The sequence below is a fragment of the Fukomys damarensis genome, unplaced genomic scaffold (genome assembly GCF_012274545.1).
Source record: "Fukomys damarensis isolate Sample0158 unplaced genomic scaffold, DMR_v1.0_HiC HiC_scaffold_19, whole genome shotgun sequence".
Classification (NCBI taxonomy): Eukaryota; Metazoa; Chordata; class Mammalia; order Rodentia; family Bathyergidae; genus Fukomys; species Fukomys damarensis.
The window spans coordinates 25,966,318-25,975,997 of record NW_022900931.1 but is presented as its reverse complement, the minus strand read 5'-3'; the positions used below and the strand labels follow the sequence as shown (position 1 = coordinate 25,975,997).

At 44.2% G+C, this 9,680-nt stretch overlaps 1 protein-coding gene across 4 annotated transcripts in view; it reads right to left on the bottom strand.

Annotated features, from left to right (window-relative positions):
• Positions 1-7,047, bottom strand: part of Ing4 (inhibitor of growth family member 4) — an 11,348-nt gene extending 4,301 nt beyond the window's left edge. For 2 of the 4 annotated variants that reach the window (XM_010611639.3, XM_010611640.3), the window contains exons 1-2: positions 6,844-7,046; positions 404-475 (exon numbers count right to left, since the gene is read on the bottom strand). In XM_010611639.3, the coding sequence (XP_010609941.1) occupies positions 404-475; positions 6,844-6,880 (109 nt within the window). In that variant the 5' untranslated portion in view covers positions 6,881-7,046. Of the gene's footprint in view, positions 1-403; positions 476-6,843 lie in introns of all 4 variants that reach the window. The other 2 variants (XM_010611643.3, XM_010611641.3) reach the window with 2 other exon arrangements.
• Positions 7,048-9,680: the final 2,633 nt, after the last annotated feature.

Sequence of the window (9,680 nt, the reverse complement as noted above, 5' to 3'; positions counted from 1 at the left end):
TTTGGTTTTTTGAGACACTATATAGTTCAGACTGCCCTGGAACTCACTGTGTAGCCCAGGCTGGTCTCAAACTCACAGCAATCCTCCTGCCTCAGCCTCCCGAGTGCTGGGATTATAGGCATGCGCCACCATACCTGGCTTAGCTTATGAATTCTTGAGGCACTGTCTCAATTCTCCGTTTGTTATAAAAAAGCTGATGCAAAAATGATGGTAAATAGTCTCTTAAGAATTACAAGAAAACAAAACAGTTTTAAAGATTTACAAGACAGAAAAAGAAAGAACAAGGACTTGTGAGAGACTACAAAAGCCACAATTCTTCAGATCATGCCAGATGACACAGTCCTAGCAGGCAGAGTACATGGTCATGTGTCCCCGTTTACACAGAAACCCCCTTGGCACTTACCCTCTGTCCTTTGGTCCAGGTCCCTCATGAGCTGAAAGTTTCTCTGCAATTCAAAGGGGAGGTTTTCAATACCTAGGGAAGAGAGAAAACTGAGGATCTGTACTACACACAGCCTCGGTGTGCGTTCATACTGAGTCATACTTCAATCACTGCATTTTCTTTTTTGTTTAGGTACTAGAGACAGAATCCAGGGCCTTTGCACTGAGCTAATCCCTAGCCCTTTTTGGAGACAAGGTTTTGCTAAGTTTCTAAGCTGCCCTGGCTGGCCTCAAACATTTATTTGGCTTTTTTTTTTTTTTTTTGTACCAGGGATCGAACTCAGGACCTTGCACTTGTAAGGCAAGTGGTGGAACCACTGAGCTAAAACCCCAGCCCTGGCCTCAAACTTGAAGTCCTGCTGCCTCAGCTTCTAAGTTCATTTACAGGCATGCACAACACCTGGTCTCCATGGTGCCTGTAAAGTGCAGTTCGATTTTCCCTCAGCTAAACCTCTAGATCTGGGACAGCAATCACATCTTTCTCAGAAAAGGCTGTGTTTGCCTCTCTCTCCCCACAATTAACTTCAACTCTGCAAAACTGTCCACTGCTGTTCCCTTCTGAGTCCTACCTCAGCTTTTCCCTTCCTTTAGTTTCAGTCAGTCTCCATGCTCCCTGCCCTCAACTTACAAATGCCACACTGCCGGATATGTGGTGCATAACTGTAGTCCAAGTACTCTGGGAGCTGAGGCAGGAGGACTAACATAAGTTCAAGGTCAGCCGAGACTATATACCTAGACTGTGACTAAAAAAAAAACCTAATGTTGGGCATAGTGGTGCATTTCTGTTATCCCAGCACCAAGGAGGCAGAGGCAGGAAGATCACTGTGAGTCTGAGGACAGCTTGGGCTACAGAGTGAGTTCAAGGCCAGCCTGGACTACATAGTGAGACCCTGTCTCACGAAAAACAAACAAACAAACAAACAAACCAAAAAATAAATACTATCCTACTACCTTCTACTACCCATTACTTGATATACTTCCAATCTACTCTCTGTACAAGTAGCCTGAACATTGTTTTTAAAAATGTAAACTGTCAGGAGAAAGACCCAGAATGGTGGCAGCCTCTGGAAGTTGTTCCAAAATGGTGGCTTAGGGATGTTGTTCCTCAGGATTTGGTTCATAGGCACTGGACCCCTTCAGTCAACAGAGGGAGGACTGGCTACTACTACTCCAGCTGGCAGCAGCAGACCTTGGCGTCATCCATGTGGTGCTGGTTTTAAGCATTTGCAGAATGCAAGGGTTATGGGGTCAGGAAGGCTTCACCCAGATTTCAGAAGAAGGCCTGGGAGGCCCAGCAGGGTGCGCCTGAGAGGGCAGTGTGTGAGGCTGTGAGTGTGAAGCCCAAGGTGCAGTGGAGACTCCAGAAGTTTACAATAAGGGCCTTAGGGATGGAGCCACCAGGCCCTTTAGAATTCACAACTTTGCCACAGATTGCCTTTGATGCTGGAAGTGGAACCGTGGGATGTTATATTTGCCCTGCTGGATTTTGGATTTCCTTTGGTCCCTTTCCTTCATGTCCTCCTGTTTGTTCCTTTTGGAATGGGAATGTCTATCTTGTGCCATTGAATGTTGGAAGTGTTTGACTTTCTTTTCATTTGTATAGGAGCTTGCCTTACATCTCAGAGAAGTCTTTGGATTTGGGACTTTTCAGCAATGCTGAAACTCAGGACCTTGGCAACTCTTAGAGATGGCAACTCAATGATAAAGGAATGTATATAAGTCTTTGGTGGGGGCCAGGGGTAGAAGGTTAGGGTTTGGGTCTAGATGTCCCCCCAAAGCCTAATTGATCTAGTGTGTGAAGCTGGAATTGATTCATGATGCAATGCTAGGCTCAAGGGCACCAGGATTAAGGGAGTGAGTGCTGCCTGCCCTCAGTAGTTTGGATAAGATAAAAGGGGCAGAAAGATACTGTTAACTCCTTTGCTACCTTACAGGTGCCATGCTGTTTCTCTTCTGCAATGCCTGTTTACCACTGACTAGGCACTGAAACCTCTACACTGTAAGCCAAATAAACCCCTTCCCCTTTAAAAAAAAAAAAGTCACTTAAAAACATAAAATTCTTCTTGCCATTAAGGTTCCAGCAAACAAAAATTACAGCTATAGCTATGATCAAGGCATTTTTATCAGATGAATTATTTAAATATAGGATGACCAAAAATTATATATTATTGTTAATTTTTATAAGATAACAGAAAAGATAAAAATGATAATTTTATCAAATTTATTCAACAATTTTTCTGTGTGTGGTGTATCTTAAAACATTCAATATACAACACAACATTATAATCTGGACAGTAGCATCTAGTCTCTTTCCAAATTCCTTTTGCGTTATTGTCTTTCTCTGAACAACACACTCTACACTCTCTTGTTGGCCTTTCCTTTTTTCCTGTAGGTGACATAATTTCAATAAAATGTCTATTCATTAATCATGATGGTGGGGCCAGGGATTTAGCTCAGTAGTTCTGGTGCCTCACAAGCACAAGGACCCGAGTTTGAGCCCCGTACCAAAAAAAAAAAAAAAAAAAATTGATGGTGAAAACAAATAAACAAAAGTAAACTGTCAGGTATGGTGATGCACACCTATAAACCCAGTACTCTGGGAAAGTGAGGCAGGAGGATTCCAAATTTAAACCCAGTCTGAGCAATTTTGCAAGACCTTGTCTCAAACAAAAACTTATTTATTTGTTTGTTTGTTTATTTATTTATTTATTTTGGTACTGGGGATGGAACTCAGGACCTTGCACTTGAAAGGCAGGTAGTGGAACCACTGAGCTAAATTCCTGGCCCTCAAAACAAAAAGGAAGGGGCTGGGGATGGACTCAGTGTGAAGGCCCTGGGGGGAGCAGGGAGAGTAAAGTAACCAGGTGTGTCCCCTAATCTCAGCCTCTCCTAGGCTAAAGCAAGACTGTGAAGAGCTTGAAGGCCAACCCAGAAACTCCATAAACTGTCTCATAAAAAGAAAAGCTAATGTGGCTGGGTCACTCTTTTGCTCACAGCCTCCCCACAATCTCTCAAGGCCAGCAGGAGTTCTGCACTTTTGGCCCTTGCTCCCTGCACTCGGGGTCCCTTCCCATCTGAACACACTGGCTTTCTGAGGCCCCAAATGCCTTCCCTGTTGTTCTCCACCTGGAACCTGCCTGGCCTTCCCTATCCCATCCCCATAGTACCTCCTGGCCTGCTATTAATGTTCATTCTTCAGAGTTTGCTCAAGCCAAGTGTAGGCAGGGGCCTGTGATCCCAGTACTCTGGGAGGCTGAGGCACAAGAATCACAAATTCAACCCAGCCTGGGCAATTTCGTAACTTACTGAGGCCCTGTCTCAAAATAAAAATTAAAAAAGGTGGGCTGGGGATTTAGCTCAGTGGTTCCGTTGCCTGCCTCACAAGCATGAGGTCCTGAGTTCCATCCGTGGTACAAAAAAAAAACAACAACAACAAAAAAACTCAGTGTGAAGTCTTGGGTTGGATCCCCAGTACTGAAAAATAAATAATAAATAAGTAACACACACTAGGCCCGACCTGACTTTCCCGAACTCTGCCAAGTACTGTATGTATAGGCTATCACAGTATTCTCTTTTTATTTTCTTTCAGTAGTATCAGGAATAGGAATTAGAACCCATAGCTTTGTGCATGCTGGGCAAGGAGTGTGACAAGAGCTTCATCCTAGCCCTTTTTATTTATTTCTTTTCAACAGTTTTGGACAAGTTCTCACCAAACTGCCCAGGCTGCTGTCAAATTCTCCATCCTCCTGGCTCAGCCCTGAGCAGCTGAGCTTTCAGGTGTGCACCACTGTGCATAACGGGGATCAAACTCAGGATCTCATGCTTGCAAGGCAGGTACAGTGACACTGAGCTAAAACCTGGTCCTTACTTTTCTTTCTTTTAGCACTTGCCTAACTGTAATTAAATAATTGTCTAATTACTTAGCTGGTGCCTTTTCCCTAGCTCTCCAGGAGGCGTACAACACCTGTCTTGTTCTGTCCTCTCCCTAGTGCTTAGCAGTCCTGACTTGCATACAGCACGTACTCAGTGAATACTCATATAAAGGCATCAAGTCTAACCCATACAAGAGAAATCTCAACCTACAACTCCACTTCAAATTTTAAAATGTTTTAATTTATCTCGGTCCACCACCACTAGCTCAGAGATTATTTTAAGTTACCAACGAGTTACCAAATCAAATGATGTTATTGTTAGTACTCTCTTAAAAACACTTCAGTGGCATTAGGTACTCTCTCTCTCTACTTCCCTTGGTAACTCATTCTCCTAGGTTCCGATCATACACCTTCTGGTAGTCACAACACTGATGCTTTCTTAGCCTGTCCCTTAAATGTTAATATTTTCTAGAGATTACATCTCTAGATTTCCTCTCTCCTGTCTCTCTCCCCAGTACCAGGGATCGAACCCAGGGCTTTCACACTGAGCTATATCCCCAGCACTTTTTTTTTGTTTTTGTTTTTTTGAGACAGGGTCTCACTATGTAGTTGAGACTGACCTGGAACTCACTATGTAGCCCACACTGGTCTCGAACTCATAGCAATCCTCCTGTCTCAGCCTCCGGAGTGCTGGGATTAAAGGCCTGCGCCACCATGCTCCAGCCCTTTTTATTTTGAAATAGGATCTTGCTAAATTGCTAAGTTGCCCAGGCTGGGCTCAAACTTGCAATCCTCCTGCCTCAGGCTGCCAGCAGGCTTCATTTTCTTTATTTTCTTTTTTTTTTCTGAGATGAGGTCTCACTACAAAGTTCAGGCTGGACTTGAACTTCTCTATTTTCTTCGAAAGATCTCATTCCATTCACATTCATAGATATTTACCATTCCTGTTTTCGTATAAAATGAATTAAAATACATCATAATAATCACTCTTAACTTTCCTATCTTGTTAATGGTTGACTGCCTACCTCATTTTCCAAGCAGGAAGAAGTCACATTAGATTTTTCTTTCTCTGAACCACTTAGTGGGAAGTGTTGCCTTTAACTCCTAAACACTTCTGTGGCTCTCTGACCTGGACTGTCCTCACTAAGTGACCTGCCTGCTGCCAACATCATGCTGTGAATTGCCATGTCAACAGGCTCCCTTTATGAAAGTGCACGAGCTACTTTCAAATGCAAACTTTCTAGCTTGCCTTAGAACACCTTGTCCATTCTGGCCTCAACCTCTCCCCTACCCTGTCACTGCCTCCAAATCGCTCACCTTCAAATTATACCTATCAACACTCTGCCCTCATTTTCCCTTGACTTTACCACATATCCCTCACAATTCCTGTGCTGAGGCTTTCCTCAACCACGAGTTCACTTTCTTTCTCTGCACTGGCAAATGAGCTTAGCTTTCAAGAACCTATACAGAATCACCTTGTCTGTATTAGCCTGCAGCCCCACGTACATAGCCCATCTCTTTGGGGGATTATCAACTGTCATTTCAATGTGTTTGCAACATTTCCTGTATTTTCCTTTTTTGTTGTTGTTGTTTTTTTTTTTTTGTTTCACTACGTGGCCCAGGCTGGACTCAAACTTCAGCGATCCCTCTGCCTCAGTCTCCCAAGTGTTGGAATTACAGGTGTGCACCACCACGCCTGGATTTACTGTTTGATAATTATTTAATTTGCGGTCTGTTTCCTGTTACTCCGTGAGCTTCTAAAAGGCAGAGGCTGTGTGCCTGCCTGCCCATCTCTCTCTCTGCAGGGCTAGGGACTGAACTCTGGGCATTAGGTATGCTAGGCAGACACTCTACTACTGAGCTACAATGCCAACCCTTTACTCGATTTATTACTTTCCCAGTACCTGTATTATATCTGATCCATAGCAGTTCCTCAGTAAGTATCTGTTAAATAAATGACTCTCCAGTGAGACATACATAAGTGCGCAGGGTGACAGGCTTTGTGAAGGGGAAGGTTACACAAATAGCATAAACATAACTCCATATTTCCCTTTGGTGGGAATTGGATCTTTTCAGTAGATCGTCTGCCCCTCATCCCCACCTGTCCCCTGCTCATGACAGGCCACTTGAGAAACAACTGGCTGCAGTATACCGGAGGTCTTTGCCGCTGCTCCAAACGGCAGTGAATGCAACTGATTTTGGAAGATTTTTTGGGAAAAAAAAGTCTAGCCTGAGGCTAGAGAAGACAAGGGAGTGCAGAGGTAGCAAAGATTTCCTAGCCACGCCTGGTGACCCCTCAAGACCAATCCCTGCACCCCACAGCGCAGTCCCTCCCTCCTCTGCACCCCGCACCAAGGACTCTGCACTTCTGCCCCGCCCCCTCGTTCTTCGCACCCCTTAACATTTCCGCCCTCACATCCCCTTCATAATTGGAACCTTCTCGCCCCCAGCACTTCGAGGCCGTAGACCCTCTCGGCCCGGTCGCCCACCACTCTGTGAACCCTGACCCCCTCCTCCAGCCTGCTCTTACTGTCCAGATAATGTTCCAAATACATCCCAGCAGCCATCTTGAAGCAAAACAAAGCAACTTCCGATCCGCCACGGAAGTGACTGGGACGACGGGAGGTGGAGCTATTCTTAGCTCTGATCTTTTTCGCCCTTAAAAAGAGTACTTCCGCCCTTACTAAGGATCCAGCCCGACATATCCGCCCGAGGTTTAACTTTCCTTTGGCGTGGGTATTCACGACAGCTCACGTCGAGGTTGCTATAACGCACTTCCGCCCTTACTAACACTCCAGTGCGAGACCAGAACAGGTATGACGTCACGGTAGTCGCCATTTTGCATTGTCTAACAAACTTTTTTTCCCCTCCCACAGGGGAAGGTATGGTAATGGGGGGAAAACGTTTCCCTTTAGAAGTGTATTCCATAAATATCACTTTTCAGTGAATGGGGTTTCCAACTTCTTTTTGCAGATTATGAATCTAGTGACAAAGCAGGTCCTGGCTGAAGCAAGAGTTTCTCCAAGGCAGCTTAGTTTAGGATTTGGAGGCCTTGCAAATTTAAACCCTCTTGCATTTCTGTTCACTCATGCAAATATTCTTACAGATTATTTTTATTTTGGTTCTGGGAATTGAACCTAGGGCTTTATGGAGGAAGTAGGCACTCTACCACTGAGCTACACCAGTCGTTATTTTAAAACTTTCTACTTAAAAGTACAAAAATTACAAAACATTGCACTTTTATCAGCTCCTGAGCTTTATACTGTCACATACACGAAAACATAACTTCTGACCTTACCCTCACTTCTCTTAAGGAGAGGCCATATTTTTGTTTTTTCTTCTTCAGGCTGGGGTTAGAACCCAGGGCCTGGCCCATGCTAGGCAAGCACTCTACAACCAAATACACCCCAGCCCTTCCATTCTTTTTATTTGAATTTATATGTGATGTTAACATCATGATTCTGAAGGGACTGGGGCACTGAGCTTTACCACAGCTGGGCCAGTTAGATGCCAGCCATTACGGCAGTCATCTATAATGCAGTCAATACCATTTTTCATCACCATAAAAGGGAGGGGCATGACAGGATGTGATCTTAGGAAAACAGAATTCAGAGCCAGTAGTATCTTGGATCTAAGTGTTAGCCATAGTTCACAATCCTTCAAAGTAAGTGATGTCACACATCAGGCTTTTAATATGACTGACTTTGTCATGCAGTGTAGATCCATTATGTAAAGGGCGAGGTGGACCCTTCCCTAGAGAGCAGGTGCTAAGATGCAGCAGCACAGACTAGAAGACCTCATTCTATCACAAGCATCACACCCTTGATTTCATCTCTGTGCTCTTTTCCTTTTCTGTGCAATGAGGTTCCACTTTAAATCTGGTGATGAAGAAAGAGGCAAACAGCATATCTGCTCACATGCGATGCACTACATATTGACATATTATTGCTGCCTGGCCCCAATTAAGCAGAAATTGCTTATCCACACTCCAATGGGTATTGAATAGTATCAACCAGCAGTCCCAGGCAAACCATCAGTCTCTAGGTGTGAGCCTGGCCACAAATTTTTCAGTGCTCAAGAAAGATTTTTAATTTTCAGAAAGCAATCTTAGTAATTTAACACATTCACAATGGGGCTTACTAGTGGGTGGCTCTGAACCACTGGTAGGAATGTATTAACTCAATTAACAGCTGAAGCAGAAACATGGCCAACAGTGGTCCATGGCAGAGCCAGGGTAGCAAGTCTTAGTTTCCTGACACCCTGTACATGGTATGTGGGAGGAGAATGTGATCACCACTCATTTGGGATGGGATTTTTTACTTTTAAGTCTATGTAATTCAGGTTGGCCTTTAACTCATCGGCTTCTTACTGACTCAGCCTGTGTGCCAGGGTAATACACATGAGCCAGGACACCCAGCTTGTGTTTTGCACTGTTCATTAATGATGATTTCTACCACTGTAAATCTAGTTTTAGGTCCCACAGTCTAATAAACATGTACGTGATGTCATAGCTTGTGTCTAAATGTCCCCCAAAGCCTCATGCGGTCATAGGTGGGGCTTTCTGAGTTGGCTGGATACAGTGTGAAAGGCTCGCATTGATTCATGGTATAATCGTAGGCCCGAGGGAACTTGGATTAAGGAGTGAGTGCTACCATCCCTAAGTATCCAGGATAATAGGGGCAGAAAAACGCTAAGGTCCCTTATTGGTTTTCCTATCTGCCTGCCATGGACTGTTTCTCCTGTGCGATGCCTCTCTACACTGCTTTGGAGCCAGACAATTTTGGACTGAGGCCTCTATAAACTGTGAGCTAAACAAACCTTTCCTCCCTTAGCTTGTGGATGCTGAGTATTTTGTTTTAGCAACGAGAAAAGTAATTAAGATGTGTACACTCTGGCAACTCAAATTAATACCAAGCAACAGTGAGGCTGAGGTAGGAGTACGGTCCTTTCAAGGGGCCATGTATGCTCCCTTTGGTTTTGATGGGAGCACAGCTGCTTTGTTCATACTTTACTGCAACCTTATTCTCATGTCTAGGCAGTGCAGTCTCCACAACAGAACCTGTGTGCAGAAACACTCAGAGGTCAGTACTCAAGAGAACCAAGCTGTGCCGTCTGTGGCTGCGCAAGCACACACAGGCCTCACACCACCACTGGTTCCTCACACTGTCAACTCCTATGACCCTTAACACGCCAGACAGCTTCTCCCATGTTTGTTTACATCAGCAGCTCCACTGCCTCTGATCCTTTTACATCAATTTATTTCTATACAATGTTCTAAAAACACCCCTTGGTTTGTACATAAGTTTTTTTTTTTTTCATTTTTAAATTGCTGTATAACAACTTGTTTCCTGATTTTCTCTGAAATCT